General features: G+C 50.0%; 7 protein-coding genes across 7 annotated transcripts; 5 read left to right on the top strand and 2 right to left on the bottom strand.

Moving 5' to 3' along the window:
* Window positions 1-1,061: 1,061 nt before the first annotated feature.
* On the top strand, window positions 1,062-2,255 carry AA0111_g8477 (hypothetical protein; the record flags this gene model as incomplete). Its single annotated transcript, XM_028654928.1, has 1 exon — window positions 1,062-2,255. One exon carries the CDS (start codon window positions 1,062-1,064, stop codon window positions 2,253-2,255), a length of 1,194 nt encoding a protein of 397 aa, XP_028503890.1.
* An 860-nt stretch (window positions 2,256-3,115) lies between these two features.
* On the top strand, window positions 3,116-4,834 carry AA0111_g8476 (hypothetical protein; the record flags this gene model as incomplete). Its single annotated transcript, XM_028654927.1, has 1 exon — window positions 3,116-4,834. The coding sequence occupies one exon, from the start codon at window positions 3,116-3,118 to the stop codon at window positions 4,832-4,834; it is 1,719 nt and encodes a 572-aa protein (XP_028503869.1).
* Window positions 4,835-4,904: 70 nt separating this feature from the next.
* On the bottom strand, window positions 4,905-5,684 carry AA0111_g8475 (hypothetical protein; the record flags this gene model as incomplete). Its single annotated transcript, XM_028654926.1, has 1 exon — window positions 4,905-5,684. The coding sequence occupies one exon, from the start codon at window positions 5,682-5,684 to the stop codon at window positions 4,905-4,907; it is 780 nt and encodes a 259-aa protein (XP_028503892.1).
* A 1,463-nt stretch (window positions 5,685-7,147) lies between these two features.
* AA0111_g8474 (hypothetical protein) lies at window positions 7,148-9,322 on the top strand (the record flags this gene model as incomplete). The annotated part of the gene is made up of 2 exons (XM_028654925.1): window positions 7,148-8,102; window positions 8,202-9,322. 2 exons carry the CDS (start codon window positions 7,148-7,150, stop codon window positions 9,320-9,322), a joined length of 2,076 nt encoding a protein of 691 aa, XP_028503893.1.
* A 968-nt stretch (window positions 9,323-10,290) lies between these two features.
* Window positions 10,291-12,927, top strand: AA0111_g8473 (hypothetical protein; the record flags this gene model as incomplete). Its single annotated transcript, XM_028654924.1, has 1 exon — window positions 10,291-12,927. The coding sequence occupies one exon, from the start codon at window positions 10,291-10,293 to the stop codon at window positions 12,925-12,927; it is 2,637 nt and encodes an 878-aa protein (XP_028503961.1).
* Window positions 12,928-13,521: 594 nt separating this feature from the next.
* On the top strand, window positions 13,522-14,471 carry AA0111_g8472 (hypothetical protein; the record flags this gene model as incomplete). The annotated part of the gene is made up of 3 exons (XM_028654923.1): window positions 13,522-14,025; window positions 14,079-14,391; window positions 14,440-14,471. The coding sequence occupies 3 exons, from the start codon at window positions 13,522-13,524 to the stop codon at window positions 14,469-14,471; spliced, it is 849 nt and encodes a 282-aa protein (XP_028503894.1).
* Window positions 14,472-14,603: 132 nt separating this feature from the next.
* AA0111_g8471 (hypothetical protein) lies at window positions 14,604-16,520 on the bottom strand (the record flags this gene model as incomplete). Its single annotated transcript, XM_028654922.1, has 1 exon — window positions 14,604-16,520. The coding sequence occupies one exon, from the start codon at window positions 16,518-16,520 to the stop codon at window positions 14,604-14,606; it is 1,917 nt and encodes a 638-aa protein (XP_028503870.1).
* Between the last annotated feature and the right edge of the window lie 302 nt (window positions 16,521-16,822).

Here is a 16,822-nt window from a genome sequence, read left to right as displayed (position 1 = left end):
CATGAATAGCGAGGACAGTCTTGCGGCGCTGTCCTGTACCCGGGGCGCTCTTGTCGTAGAACCCCAATCCGTTGGCTGGTGTCTTGAGGTATTTGACAAGCTCTGTGTTCGCGGCAGACTTTGCGATTACTTTCTATGCGCACCTGACAGCGGGCGTTTCGAGTGTATTGATCGCGCATACTTTTGTAGGTGCAGCATCTAGTTCAGGTTTTCGTTGACGAAATTATGTGTTATAACAACGTTCAAGGGCGAGCTTCACTCGAAGGGCACTTGGGTGCGCTCGCAGAAGGAAACTATAAGGTATACATGTAAACCACACCTAGACCGAAACTCGACGGGGTGTACATCGGCATATCGCGATAAAAGGCGCGTGAGCGGTCCGTTTGCAGGCAACGTTTCGGTGTTGTTGAATGAGGCACCGACCATCGAGTGAACAGCATTGTGTGCTATATGCCATGTGTCAGTATCGACGAGCCACGAGAGGCTGCTGTTGTTGCTTAGCAGCTACGAGTCTTGGTCGCAAGGACTATTTAGTTCATGCACGCTTATCCGGTTTGTCATATGCTATTGCGGTGTTGGGCGAGGCTGTTGAGTAACAGCGTGCGAAACGGAGCGATGGTCACTGTGTAACGTGTATTTATGATGCGTGATGAGGACGCAAAGATATAGTGTGAGTGTTGATAGAGAAGGGTGAGGGGGAAGATTTTGCTTGTGGCTGTCCTCGTGCGGCGGACGCGGCAAGCGATTCCCACTGTGCAGATGACGATGACATCACACCCATCACCTAGCGCGTTATTTACGCGTTTCGACACCCTCCCCCCGCAAATACATAGTAATTATCCGATACCCAGAATGTCTAAAGAACTGGATTAGTATAGTTTCAAAGCTGGTATGCCCATACCGATTTCAATGATATCGCGCCGTCACGCCCGATTGTGCATATAGAGGTACCCGGAGCTCGTGACACCCAAACATGCTTCCAACAGAGCACACGCCGCAGTAACGATATTTAGGACGACTATCAGAACCAAATCGAAGCTGCGCACTGGAAATCCGCCACCATGGTTAAGTCCGCCGAAGAAGACCTACCGCCGTCCGATAGTTCCTACCTAGTTCTCCGACATCCTACCACTGAGGAGTGCACAGCAATTTCGACGAATACCTTCACCATATGGAAAGATTCGCTCACACTCCCGCTTTTCTTGGAAGAGTCACAATTCCTCACCACTGTGCCTTTGGCCCGCAATGGAGGCATGACAATGTGGGTCTTAGTCCACCGAGATCAAGCTCCAGGGGAACGTCAAATTCTGTGCTCTTGCGAGAGCTTTTACAAGCGCTCGCTCACCAGCGATACTAGCGGTACGATCAGTGAAAGCATAGTACACGGTGTAGCCAGTTTCTTTTGCCCTGAGGCATACCGAGGTCGAGGTTATTCAGCACGCATGATGCGTGAGCTGGCGAGAGTGTTACACACATGGCAGGCGGAAGGGCAGCAGTGTGTAGGGAGCACTCTATACTCTGACATTGGCAAGCAATTTTATACGAAGCTGGGTTGGCCACCGAACGCGACAAATTCGCAAATCGAGCTTCAACCTGATACTACCGTATGGCCTTCGCTCGCTTCACCAATCATAGAAAACGAACTGGAAGCACTTTGCAAGCGGGATGAAAGGATGGTTCGATCTCGTATGGCTGTACCCGCACAAGGCTCAAGATCCCGCCTCACGATCATTCCAGACCTGGACCATATGCTGTGGCACATATCTAAAGAAAATTTCGCCACCAGACACCTTTTTAATAGAACACCCGACGTGAAAGGTGCTATCGCTGGACCACCAGGCAGTCAAATCTGGGTCATTTGGACTCACCGGTACTACAACCAACCCGACAAAAGTTCATCGGAGAACGTGCTATACGTGCTTCGGCTTGTCGTAGAGATCGACGAGACCGCAACAAGGCTATCTTCAGATGCGGTAAAACGGCCTGATTTTGATGCTTACAACCAACAAGTGAAATATCTCAGAGCGGTTTTACAAGCAGCAAGGGCCGAAGCGAAGAGTTGGAGATTAGGCGTCGTCAAGTTGTGGGATCCGACGCCCTTGGTTCTGGACATGCTGGCTCAGAGTGGCCTGGAATTTGAGGTCGTGGAGCGGGAGAACGATAGTATCGCCAGTCTGCTTTGGTACGGCGAGTGTGGCGGTACGGACAACGAGGCGCCTTTATGGTTGAACAACGAGCACTATGCATGGCAATAAGAGTTCAGAGGGGTGGAGGTTCTAACGGACAGTCTCCTCATGCCTGCCTATCATACAATATCAGACCCCCTTGGATCTGACAGTCTGCGCTCAGGTAAGTCTTGATCTTCCCTTTAGATACAGTATCTCTTGCTCTTTGCTGTGTTCGTTTATACATGAACATAGGCCTTGTTGCACATATCTCCGCCGTTCTATATTGGCGAGGTGCTCCCGAAGCCATTGCTTTTTGCGCAACCTAGCCTTGTCGATCATACGCAACGTCTATAGGATAGTTCCAAACGGTGAACCTGTAAGACGTGCGATTGTCAACATGCTCATGGACTCGAGCTTCACTTGGAAACCTCTATTTCGAGTACGCGTAGATGCGATGCAAATGCAGTGTGTGACCAATAATCCTTAAGCACTGTCAGTTGCGTGATCCTTCCATATACGCATCTGGAATAGCGTTCGTTTGTGGAGCGCCTCAACTCTTTCGTTGTGAGAAGTGGCGTTCGTTATCAGTAGAGGTGCATCAGGCTGAGGGGAACCGACCCGGCTGTGCATCGACTCAATGCGGGTCCTCGGGTATTTGGATGCGAAGCAAAAGACGCAGTCTTAGAGCCAGCCTTCTAAGGTTCTATTCCATCCTCTCGGCGCTTCCTCAATCTCCTACAGTCTCTTAAAGATCAATCGTTCCATTCTACGGTATCAGCTTGCGTCATCGACTCAACATGAGACCCCAGGCCACGACTTCCACGCGTCAACTAGACCAGCCGCAAATTTGTTTCAATCGTCAAGACGATAAAGGTTTCTGGAACTCCTGTAAAGCATGGCACTGGTACCCACTTCACATGTGTCTGTGTATAGCCTTTGTTGGGATCATGTTCACCCTAGTCGATGGGCGTGCTTTCAGAATCGCAACCCCAGCCTACTTCTTCCAGCGCGAGTCTGGGCTATACCAAGCGGAAGCGACTGGCTTTGTTTCCGCTGCATTAGTCCTTCTGCGGCTCGTAGCTGAGATTGGCTCGTCACTCATCATCTGGCGCCTTGTCTTCCTCCTTCTTGGCAAAACCGGAATCACACTTGTGGAGCTTTGCCGCGTGGTAGACATGAGGCTTCCGAAATTGTCTGGCTTTGGATCCACCCAGCATCTATACTGGTCGCTGTTTGCAGTCATCATTGTCGTACTCGTGTGGCCATCCTCTATTGCAGCACCTCTCGCCAACTCGTCCTTGCAGTGGATTCCTTCGTCCCAGCTCGTCCATCTTCGAACACGAAACTATGACCTTCCGGATATCAGGACCCAAGACGCGTGGAACAGCTTTCTTTACCCCGAAGATATTGTCGCGATCGCATTAAGAGCGGCTACTATGGGTGCCAGGGATTCGGACTACGCTTTTAGCGCCACACAAGCTACTCAACGACGCTATATGTACTTGGATCCTCATCTGCCCTCGGAGAGTCTTGTTTTAACGCAAATGTCATATTTTGAAGTTTCGAATATCGAGTGGATGAACATACAATTCGACTCGGAAACCCTTGGAGATTGGAAGCCAAGTTCCCTCGCTAATGCTAGCATGCAGGAACTTCCCGCTAACAGTAAAAAGATGGGAAACTTAGGTTTCTGGATGACAGAAAAGTGGAACTTTACGAGCGCCAAAGAACTCTACAAGAAGCCAACTACCTTCTACGAGAACAAGAGAAATGTCTCAATTCTTGTCGGTCGTATAGGCCTAAATAAAGAGGACGACGCAGACTTGGGAGCCAATACTACCCAGTGCTCATCTAAACCGGGTAGATTTGGACAGTTGCCCATAGGCGTGAGCCAGTTCAATTCTTCATGGTTCCTCGACGGTGAATGGACCGCGACGGATTGCTTTCTAGTCGCAGAGGTTACGATGAGGATTGGAATGATCAAGGAACAAAACTACAACATCACACTGGTTGGTGCTTCCGAAAACCTCCACGTAGCATCACCACTAAACGGAGCGAATCAGTCGCAGCCAGACCTGATACCTGATTTAGCTATACTCCCCACCTTGGATATGATGACAGACGTTTTACAACATCTGGTCTCGCTGGGCGTTGGGTCGCAGCACCGAGAAGACAATGTGCAAGGTTATCTTGCAGGAATGTTGACAGTCGCGTACCACGCGACGCGTAGCGCTCTGGTAGAACAAGCCACAGACTCCACTACGACAATTACCGCAATACCATCAGAACCAATAGTGCGTGCGTTAGTCAATCGGCGTCGTTTGTATGTGTGGTTGGCTTTGAATGCAACTTTGACACTTGCAGCTCTGCTCTTGTGGGTAGTGCAATCCACCACGACCAAAACTTCGAAAACCGTTCGAGACCCAACGCTTGTGGCCCTTACCACGAACATGGACACAGTGTGCCATAAGAATGGGGATGGGCTTTGTAATGCGGTCGCTTTGAGCGGTGGCGATAAGAAACTGGGTAGAATGGTTTGGGATTACGAACACGGCGGATCTTGTCGAAAGTTGCGCTTTGCGAGCGGAGGTGATTTGGATGAGAATACGCAGACATCTATACCATTACTTTCTCTGCGACAGTACAACAAACTTCCGGATCATTAGGCAACAAGCCTGAGAATGTTGGTAGTTTTAGCTCGTGTTTGTGGAGAGCCTAGTAGCGTCTCTGCACCCGTCAGTCTTCATCCCATCCATCGCCCGATTTATTGCCATCCAGATAGTGAATTACATTCTCTTCCCCTTCCGTGATATCCAGTGGCTCACCACCGTCCCTGAAAAAGTACACTTGCTCTGAGACTTGATAGGCTTTACATCTGGCACGCATGTGCAACACCTGGCCTTTATGGTTAAGAGCTATAAGCAATACCCAACCATCTTCACATGCCTCACGGTCTGCAACCACTACAAGTAGAGCTTGTCGCGATCTTAGATCATCGTCGTCCTCCGCGGTATCACGACTTCCACTATTAGGTTCCATCGCGTCGGGGCACTGGATCAGAGCGCTCAGGATGAAGGATGGTATATCACTCATCAGCTCCACCTCATCGTCTGCGTCCCGTGCTATTACCCCATAAGCAGTAGCATTGTCTCCGAACACATTTGGGCCAAACAGATCAGCGTCAAACTTGTAATGGTCCTGTGGAGGACATGAAGCTTTCCGCCACAACCGAGTATATGCTTCGTCGGCACTCGCACGCGTGACGATCTCTTCATCCAAAATGTTGTCCAGAGATGCTTCGTTACCGTACCATGTCCGAATCCAGATAACACCAGCAACACCCCAATCGTCTGGATCTGTCGCCTTGCGCTTCTCAAACACTGACAGGTTTGAAGGGATGTGATCGGGCAAAGAAATATCGTCTTCCCTGCACCGCTCGAAGTATGGCTGATTGACGTGCACATCAGTGGCCTGACCTGCAAAGTATCCCCATGGTTGGACGAGGAGATCGTACATAACGGCCACGTTGGCCGAGGCTAATCCATGCTCTGACAATGTTTCGTTCTTGCTCGTCTTGGTGTAGAGTCGACTCTGGGTCCCATTTTTCCTGTTGCCCCGCGTCAGCCGCGACTAGGGAGCTTCAGCCGTCCTGACTGGCTTGAGTGGAGTGCGACTAGGCATACCAGGAGGAAATGATCAAAGGGCTCACAGCCAAATGTGTCATGTAAAGTCGGCGAACTGGTCATATGAGCGATTCGGTGTGAGCTGGAGTAAAGAAAGCAATGTTGCGTGCTTTTTCTACGGTCGCCTTGTAGTGCAGCTGTAGAACGGGAAGCGGTATAAGGCGTCCGCGGGATGGGGTCGTAGACTCAGGCTGGCCCTGGCGCATACAGTTGCTTTCCCATTGGCCGGGATACTGATCCTTGCAGACCGGCCCCAGCATAGGTGTTTGAAACTATCTCGAAAGGTATCCTTTCGAGTCCGTGACGAAGTTCCTGGTAGAGGGTCGTGGCAACATGTACAGCGCAAGCTTTCGCCTGCCAGAAATTCCTTCGGAAGGCCGCTTGGACGACGAATCTCCACAGCACAGCATTGCTTTTCTCCACATTTGCTTGAGTTGGGTGTTTCGTGAGGAGCTGGACTGGACGATCGCTGCAAATCGCGTGCGATCTTTGAGTGTGGGTGGCATGATGTTATAGAAGCGAGTTTGGTGGGAAGTGAGGAGACGTGAGCAAAGAAAAAGAGGGCTTTTTCCAAAGATTTTCAAAGCGAAAGCAAAATAAGAGAGAAGTGGAAATCGGCAATGAGCCCAGGGTGTGCCCAGGTCGAAGGTTCAAGAGCCACCAATGGGTCAATTTGTATAAATGGTCTTTCTAGTGTTTGTTGATCATGTACACAAGAGTCAAATTACAGGCCCGTGTTAGCTGGAACTTTGCCGTGGCTGGAAACAACGGTTCTGAGGTAAGGAGAGCAACCCTTGTCTAACGAGCCTACTTTGGTAAGAGAGCTATGGTAAATAGGCGACTCCGCAGATGCTCAGTGCGGCGGTGTCTGGATAGGCGAAATAGCCGTCGGCGCTACTGTCGCTATGCAACGGATGGGGTTCTCGCGGAGCAGACATTTGATAAGAGGGTGTAGATGGTCGATGGTTAAGTAGCTGCTGCTCGCGGTAGCAATGCAGGTCCTGGAGCGATCACGATGAGCCGGGTCTAGGCAGAGCGGAAGCTAACCCGGACGTGCCAACGACGTCACGGCAAGCCACCCAGCCATCCTCGCATGCTCCATGGACGTCTCCACTCCAGCCCGTCTCCACGGTACACCTCACCCAAAGACACCTCACAGCCCTCACCGCATCGCGACACGTACTATTCCCAACAGAAGCTGCTGCGCATACATGAGCGCCATCACCGCGCTGCATGTGGCAGACTTTGCGATCATACAATCGTGATTTTGCCATTCCGGGTTCCAAACGGTCACGGATGGCTTCTGGGAGCATTGGCGACGTGCCTGCCGCGACTTTTGCTGAGTACGTAGACGATCCTTTCCTCGACCACGGTAAGAGGGCAGGTGCATCGCAGGCGTCTTTGGAAGGTGACGACGACCTGACCAAGAATGCGCCGTCTGCCGATGCACCGCAATTCGACCTGGCGCAAAGGCCCGAAGCACCTTCGCGATGCATCGCGTTGCGCCCGGCCCTGACCCACCGCCTCTATTCCCATCGCCTCCATGTACGGGCAAAAGCTAAGCTGCAACGCGATAGACTGCTCTCCGGCCCTATGATCGATATATACGTAGGCGAGTCCAAGCGACACTGGTCGCTGCACCGCAACCTCCTGTGCCACCACTCCGAGACCCTCGAGAACGAGCTGCTTGGTGATGCAGACGGCCACAGTAGAAAAGACCAGCTCGATCTCCCCGACCACAGCCCCGCCGGCTTCGAGCTGCTGGTGAAATGGCTGTATCAAGGCAGCCTCGACGATGTCTCCGACATGGCTGATGCCAACCTAAAGTACGAGTATGCTGTGAGCTGCCACAAACTCTATCTCCTCTGCGATCGCTTCGACATGGCTCAGTTGAAGAACGTCGCCATGGATCAGTATCGAAAAGGCCTAAATGAGGCCGAGCTGGTACCTGACGCTGATGAGATCGACGACATCTATCGCAAAAGTCCGACAGGGTCACCATTCCGCAAGCTCATGACGCGCATCGCAGCCCGCCAGATCATGGATCCTGGCAGTGAGCGCGATGTCGAGACTTACCGCGAATGCTTTGAGAACAACCCCGATTTCGCCATTGACTTGGTCAAGGCAATCAGGTCAGGTACTGGTGGCATGCTATTCGACGACCCTACAGATGAGGGCAACGAGTGCGACTACCATGACCACGAAGCTGGGCCCAACTGCCACACAAAGGGCAAGGGCAAAGGGAAGCAAGGTGTGTGACTCTGATCTCCACCCAGCCCATTTTCAATCCCATGTCAGCCGTCTCGTTGCTGTCACAATCACAACACGCATAATAACATCCATTAACCAGTAAAGAAGAAAGCCGGCCTGTCATCCGCCAAATCCGTCCCTTACATAAGCTCCGACCAGCAGAACCGCCCTCCCCGCCCTCTTCCCCCGAAGACGCCTCACCCGTCTCGTCCCCTACCGGCTCGCCCACAAGAAGGCAGCGCCGGTCCTCTCCGCCGTCGGCTGACAAGTCCGGCGAGTTCGACAGTAGTCACGTCGACGGAGATGGCAGTCGCCAGTCAGCCGCCCAATCCCGACGCGATTCGGGAGAGGGAGAAGGACAGGGAGAAGTTGCGCAAAGTGACGCCACCGGAGCGCAGACGCCTAGAGCGAGCTCAAAGCAGCGGAACGGAGATACAGAAGTCACGCCCAGTCCTAGAAGAGCGCCGCCGAAGCTCAGACGACGCGTCTCCCCCACACCAGAATAGCCACATAGAAGACGAAGCACTCGGCGAGCTTGAAGGAGGACCAGTGCAACCACCACAAAGGACACCCTCGCGTCGAGGTATCTGGGAATGGGCTAGAGTAGGAACGGGCAGACTGAACATCATCGGACGAATACCGCATCCTGAATGGAAAGGCCCGGTGGTGTCGCACCAAGTCGTCATGAATGGCAACTCGCAGATAAGCACCATTCCCGAGATGCATGACGATTTCAGTATCCCCTCCACAACCGCTACCGAGACGAACGATTTACAAGAATACAACCAAGCAATGGCGGCCAAGATGGAAGGTTTTGGGTTCTCCCATGCTCATATCACAACGTCACCATCCTTCTCACAAACCAAGCGCTCCTCCGACGACCTTGTCGCTGCGTCATCTACGGCTAGCACGCCAGCCAACTTGAATCTTGTCTCCGAGGCTTGGACGAATGGCGAGCGAATCACACCACAACCTTCCAAGGACAGCCCACCATTGACGCCGGACACCCCTACGCCGAATCAACGCAGGAAGGATTCAACAATAGAGGATGAGAGCACACCTACCAAGGACGCATCGGAAAGCGCAAAGGCAGAGGTCGCTGATCGACCTCAGAATGGCGTCAAGACCACCCCTACGCCTGACCGCATCCCGAAGTACCGGATAGCGCTTACGTCAAATTTCCTTTCACCAGCTCGCAGTACCACGAGTTCAACTTCTTAGTTTCTTTCATCATGATCACGATTTGATACGATACCCTATACATACATACTATCTGGCGTTCTAAGCGCAGAATCATCTAATGCAAACCGATCTTTGACCAATATCAGTAGGAGCGTTCACTGACTACATGAACGCAACACCACAATAATTCTTTCACATACGATCAAAGGACCTAAGAGCAAGTCCTCCTTATACGTCCAACCCCACGGTGCTGTGCTAGGATCAGTCATCTAGCGTTCGCTGTCAATTACCTTTTGCAGGAATCGCGACGCTGTCGCCGCAGTCTCTCCACACTACAGCCTTGAACGATTTTAGCAGCTATCTAATAGCTTGTATGTTTAACAGTCATGCTAGAATGGAGGTGTGCTGTATTAGAATTCGGCTGCTGTTAGGAAAGGGCTTAAGACCCTCCCTATTACATCGCTCTTCCACATCGTCTCTCTTGTTCCTTCCGTCCCTTCTTACAGTTTTTGCATGATCCTTTTACATCATTCTAATTATCATGAAACTGTTACGGAGTTGCCAGGCAGGAATGACGGGTGCACGTGATCGGCATATCCATTACGTATGGTTAAGGGTACGGAGATGGGCTAAAGACAGGATGTCGCTGGAGGGGCTGCGGACGGGAACAGATAGAGCGGGGTTTCAGCAGACGCTGGCTGCTCTAGCAGATACTCAGCAACCGCCAAGCCAATCAGCGGCTAGCTAGATTCATCTTGTATCCTATGGCCTGTAGGACTATCACTAATTTGGCCCATAGTGCCGTGTGCATTCGATGATGTGGCGCGGTCCTGCACCTGTATGCTGCATGCTGCATGACGATGTAGAGCTGAACTTGGATCCACAGTCCTGCCTGCGACCTGTTTGTGGTGGGGTAACAACCATTGGAGTCTTTCATTCAGGACGTCAATAACTGGAAGCTCGAACTCACCAAGCTCAACCGTGCCTCTGTCTTGCAGAAAGGAATTATGGCAGCCCTCTCTGCGAAGAAATTGTCTACAACGACATCGACACGACGAGTACCTTTATCGACCATTGAAGATGGCATACGAGCGATCAGTCATGCATTGGAGCTTCCTGAAGATGAAGCGCGCGATATCATCGAGGTAGCAACAAATCATGTTGAGAGGCACGGAGAATTTCAATGGCAAGAAGTTTGGCCCGATACGGCCAGCGTGGTGAAGTTTCAGAAGTCCGGTCAACAGCAATTGTTGAACATGGCGATCGCCTTGGCTTTCCTGCGAACATCCGCAGAAAGAGAAACCAACCTGTCTGTGGTGGATCTTGATATCATCTGGGGTTTTGTCAGAGACGTACTCCGGGATACAGCTTTGACTCAGAGCATAACACATTGTACAGATGGGTCGCTCGGGATCCCTCTGTGGATCGACATTGTGGATGATCAACCATCTGAATTGATCGGTTTGCATGTGTGGAAGCCAGGTGGATCGCGAGTCGGCCCAACCTCGGTCATGTATACTCAAACTCCATTCACTGCAAGTTGGACAATTGCCGGCGGAGGTACAGAGTATATCGTCAATCCAACCTCAAGTCCGCCTAGTGGGAAAGAAAATGCTGAAACATCAAAGCTGTCCACACACAAGCAGAACTTCTATGTTTTCGGAGAAGGTCTTCAAAGAACAGAAGTCGAGCCTGCTGCTCTCTATGCGAAGCTTGTACTTTACGATACGAGTCGTTGCAATACTCCCGGTGCACAATCTTTGAGAGCCGCCCCTCACCAAACGTCGATTATTCAAGATGAGATCCCTCATATCATGGTGACCGACATCACCATGGCCATCACCGAGTTCAGGAACTGGGAAGAGCACCAACTGCCAGGCCAGCAACATTCGGAAGACGGAGAATGGGAGGAGGCACTTCGACTGTATCGCAATGCCGAACATATTTGCCAGTCAAGTGAATGGCTACAACAATCTCTGTATGCGTACATCACTTCCAGTACCATCAGCAAAATGTATCGAATGCTGGGCCGCTATGATGATGCTCGCGAACTTTTGGAAAAGATCGTTTTTGATACGCCACAATCGAGCGCCCGTGTAGATTGTGCTGGAGAGCTGGCTATGGTCTATCGCCATATGGATCGTCTGAATGATTCGAAACGAGCTGCTGAAAGCCAGTACGATGACGCGAAGCAACTCAATCTCAAGAAGTTTGCGTGTCGCGCGATAGGAAACGTCGGCAGGGTCAATTACCAACTTTACCTAGAGAGTGATCCCAAAGATAACAACTTGCTGGAAATTGCGATCAGTCAACTCAATGAACGCATCGAACGAGCGCGAGACATCAGAGATGTCGTTCTTGAGGCGATCGGCTACTCGTGTCTATCCCTTTGCTATCTTGCTAAAGGAGAGTTCCAGAAAGCTATACAGGTAGCGAGGGAGAACTTCAGACTTACAGGCTTACAGAAGGATGCGACGAAGGTAGGATTTGCTGGAGCATTTCTGGGTCGCGCGCTGCTTCTGGCCGGTCACAAGGAAGAAGCCCTAACATATTTCACTCCTACGTCCGGCTGTTCTCCGATCATCGCACTATGTAAAGAGATTTCCAATGAGCATCGGAAATACATAGTGGAAATGATCGACGCCGGTGCAGACCTGAAATTTCGAGACGACCAGGATTATTCAGCTTTGGAATGTGCAGTCTACAATGGTGACGATGAGACAGCGAAGATCATTGAAGAAGGGTTGAGGAACCAGATAAGACAAGAAGGTGGTGATGTTGATAGTCAGATGGCACGACTCATATATGAAGCAAATCTGCGGAAAGGGTACAGGGATATCTTCCAGGACAGACTTCGCCCAGTACTTCTCAATGGAAAGGATAATCCAATGCAGCAAGGTTTAACGCTACATACGCTTCGTCAAACGTATGCGTCATGTTTGACTGAGGACAAGAGAAAGGAAGAAACTTTCGATGGGTTAAAATACGTACGCTACGCTGATTTTGTGCGAGCAAAGCGGCTTCCACGCTCGAATAATGGATACACACGCAGTCTTTCCGGTCGACAAGTCAACCAATTTAATCCATTCATTCTTTTCTTTTCGTACCGATGGATTGCCAAGGATTCTCGATCGTACTTTGACGACTTCTCACCAGACGACGAGAACTGTACACAATACAAACGGATGCTCAATGCTATTGAGAAGTTTCTGAAACTACACAGGGAAATTGATCGTGCCAAACTGTGCATTTGGATCGTAAGGAAATGCGCTTTTAACGGCTTCCGAGAATCTTACTTACCATACTGTCAGGACTTTGCATGTGTGGATCAGGATCAACAAGGACCAGGCGTTGCCGCGCTACCAATGAATCTTGCTCAGTGCAATGCCATGATAAGCCTCATTGACAAACAATACTACGACCGATCCTGGTGTTGTGTCGAAGTATTGATGGTTCAGACACTGAGCAAGGCGTATGGCTTACACATGTGGTATGAACATATCATTGATCCTTCTTCTGGTGAAGGATCGTTGCAGCCGGGACCGATGGACCTTGAGATTAGCATGGCGGAAAAACATGTGACACTTGAGGAGGATCGACCAAAACTGCTATTCTTAGAACGCCAAACGAGGCTCTTAGGATAGGTTACAAGACAGAAGATGGATGCGGTAGAAAATGGATGGGGGGGAGGGTGGCCTTACCATAGGTCGAAGTTAAGTCGAGGTTACACAAGCGTGGGTGGAGGTTAGATTAAGTAGTAGGAGCTTATTTGTAAGGAGTCTTTGGGCAGGTACTGAAGTATTGATTCCAAGTTGGATTGAGACGACTCCTTGAGGAATGATCAAGCATAAAAATGAGATAATATATACCTATAGCGCATAATCGTGGCCGGTGTAAGCCGACGGTGGCCTGCGTGTGGCTGGGCCCTGCGTGGCGTTGGAACATCGTGACAGCAAAGTTGCCTAGGTAGTATAATTAAGCTACAAAGCCTGTTAGACTATAAGCACCTGAGCATGCACTTATATCAAGTTAAATTCTTCGCAAGTATACAATGACTTTGACACTGAGTTATCGCAATCTTATCACAATTCGCTGTAGGCATATAACCTTATCATCTTAGCATCATAGTGTTGTGGGATGGCTGATTGCGCGCACGGACATGGTAAGATACCTAGGTAGTGACCGGGGATCTGTCTTCCCCGCCTCTCTAGGTTTGAGCTAGTTTTTGCTTCAGCATCATGCACTCTGGCTATATCTTTCGAAATGTTCGTATCACACTCGGGACGGATAAAACAAAAGGTTCTCAGTGCATGGAATACGTGCAGCGTGGACTGACGGCAGGCTATCGCAGTATCGATACTGCCCAGGCATATATGAATGAAGAAGCTATTGGTCAAGCGATCCAAAGATCCTCAGTCCCTCGTGAGCTAGTCCACGTCACGACTAAGATCTCCGCAGGCTTCAAGCGAAATCCGAGCAGCTTCGACGAAGTCGAGGACTCGGCAAGAGGCTCGTTGACGAGGCTTGGATTGGACTACCTGGATATGATACTGATGCATCATCCTGGTGATGATGTCGTCGATCCCGAAGCTGCAGATCGACGTCAAACGACATGGCAAGGGCTCGAGGCCATGGTTGAGGAAGGACAAGTAAGGAGTATCGGAGTCAGCAATTTCGACATTTCGCATCTGCGCGAGATGAAGCAGTACGCCAGAATGCTGCCAGCCGTCAATCAAATAGAGGTAAACATACTTATTTGTATTGTAGTTCCGACAACTAATTTTTACAAACTCAGCTACACCCATGGTGCCGACAGCAAAAATTAGTGGATTATTGCAAGAACGAGAATATCTCATTGCAAGCATATCTAGCAATTGCTAGGAATAGTCGCGTAAGCGACGAAGGGCTTGTTGCAATAGCGAAGAAGTATAGCACATCGACGGCCGTAATACTTCTTTGCTACAGCTTACGGAAGGGTTATGTGCCCATTGTGAAAGCAGAGAATACTCAACATCTAGTTTCGAACCTAGCAGCAGAGAAGCTATGTATCGCAGACGAAGATATAGCATTGATGGATACGTGGGAAAAGGGAAACAAGGGATCTTTGCGTGAGTATGCCGATATCTGTCAGCATAGTATGCTAACAATAAATATAGTGCCGTGGCTCATGAGTTCAACGCAGATGTGAAGATCACTCTACGCTCTTTATCTTCCGACCTCGTCTACGATCTTCACAATCTGATAGTGACTACATCGGCTGAGGCATTGACGCTACTATCACAATTCATAATTCCATCCCATAAAAGGCCGAGCAAGATACTCAAGTAATGGTGACTGTAACCTCATGATTGCAGTTGCAAGGTGCAGCACAGAAACGCGATCGCCCAATAATGTGACCTTTATCCAATAAAACACCAATCCCTCCGGCGGCGGTGTACTGATATGTCAATTTTGGAATGAGATAGAGTCGTGTGTCCGCTGTTGGTTGCTGCCATAGCTGTGCACGAAATGATGACTGAGTACGACAGTCTGGACAGCTTACTGACACGAGGTGGCTTTCAGACAAACCACAGAGTTCTTGGTGAAGCTTGGAAAGACCAAAGCTTTCAAAATGCTCGAGTTCAGGCGCTGGCGCGGAAGCCGAAAGGGCAAGTAAGGACATAACATCGTCGTATAACCCTGACAAATTCGCAGGTTGCTCGTCCCTTCTGCCTTGGATTGTTCGATCAAAAAGGTAACGAAGTGTTCTTAGTATTGACTTTGAAGTCGAGACGCGGAAATGGAGAGAAGGAGCTCTCGAACCATTATTGACGTGGTCAGAGCGAATGAGTGTATGAGGATCAATGGTCTCTAAACGTCTGACAAGACTTTCTGCCGATTCTTGGGTTTCCAAGAGCAGATCGTGCAATTCATTCGATGACGAATCCGACGAAAGATCTGCAGAGGGCCCCCATGTGAGATCATGTGTCACATTCCCGACGTAGTGGAAGTCCAAACACACGGAATGACCCTGTATCTGAGGCAACCTTTTTGCGGGTTGTATTTCTACACCCCAGCCCCACATGTTTGGAACAATCGATTGATGGCCTTTGAGCCAGTTAGCCTTTGCGTGTAGAGGCTCCTGGGACGGTCTGAGTAACAATCCACTGAGATCATTATTCTGAATCTGTCTCTTTGCGAGCCACAGACACGCGTCTTGGACATCCACAGGAAGCTCGGTAGGATAATCGGGAATCCCGAGAAGCTCAGCAGCTCCTATAAATTTGTCGCGGAATGAGCGGCAACCCAGGTCCGCGATCATATCGAAAACATAGCCGAAACATTTGTTCTTTTGTCTCTCCCGAATGAAAAGTGGCAAATGGTTAATCCATTGCAGTGAAGTAAGATTCTCAACCGAGGTAGGTGTACTCTCCACCGTTGTGGCATCTAGAATTTCCTTGACAAACGTTGTGAATTTGGGCTCCACGATGCCATATTCGTTGCTCATGATATATGCTTCCCCAGCCTTATCGAACTCTACGATTGGCCACAATCGACTGAACAGGTGTGCATTGAAGAAGTGCTGCAAGCCATCATTGTATCGATTGATCACGTCAAGTGTTGGCTCGCGGACAATCTCTGGAGGAGGCAGTTGTCCAAGGTGGAGAATTGAGCTGCCACTGGCCTCGAATATTTTGAATATCTGCGGCAAGATAACGGTGCCTCGGAATTCGTTATGCCATTGTGGTATACTGATGTAGTCATGCCAGAGTAGACAGTCGGGTCCGAAGTGACGTTGTACAGCCATGAGCGTGCGAAGTGGAGCTTCGTAGCAAGTCTGTGCTGCTTTCGCGTTGAAAGTGCGGAGTGCGTAAGTCTCTGCCACTGACGAGTGCCACGGGTGGGAGACTGGAATATATCTGATACTACTTGCTTTCAAGCATCTGAGGTGGTAATTCTGAACACAAAGAGGCGGCAGATCTTGTTTCAGAGGGTCCGTGACGTCCACATGCTGACCTAGACCAAGAAGCCGTACAGGAGGTTCAGCGGCAAGGTCAAAATTCTCTTTGCACGCAGTGCACGGCGTATCGAATCCCTGCGTCCATGCCTCATGTAGAAACTCTTCTGGCGAGAACTCCACCTTCTGATTATCAAGAAACACTGTCAGAGTTGATTCGAAATTATGTAGACCTAAGGTCTCATCGCCTTCTTGATCCTTTCCATGAATGTACGGAGTATCCCAAGACGTATCCCTCATTTCGGGAAGACTTGAGTCCATTAATCGCGAATATGTTTGAATGAACCTATGCAGAAACAAGGGTTAGCTACCCGTGTAATAGTGACAGCTCAATAGAACGCACATCTATATGTTGCTTCGAAGTCTATGGGCAGACTACATCTAAAGGACGTCTACGATATGTCGTACAGGGACCTACTGACTTGCCTTTCAAATCTGGACCGTTTCAATGTATCGCGTTGTGCAAGAAGTGTCCTGGGTTGCCATGCAATCCGGGGTTGGGATCGACATTGATGGAAGCAGCGACGACAAAGAGCGATGCG

This window comes from Alternaria arborescens (assembly GCF_004154835.1).
Source record: "Alternaria arborescens strain FERA 675 chromosome Unknown contig_21, whole genome shotgun sequence".
Taxonomy (NCBI): Eukaryota; Fungi; Ascomycota; class Dothideomycetes; order Pleosporales; family Pleosporaceae; genus Alternaria; species Alternaria arborescens.
The sequence above is the reverse complement of the archived record's forward strand: the minus strand, read 5'-3'. Positions and strand labels throughout refer to the sequence as shown.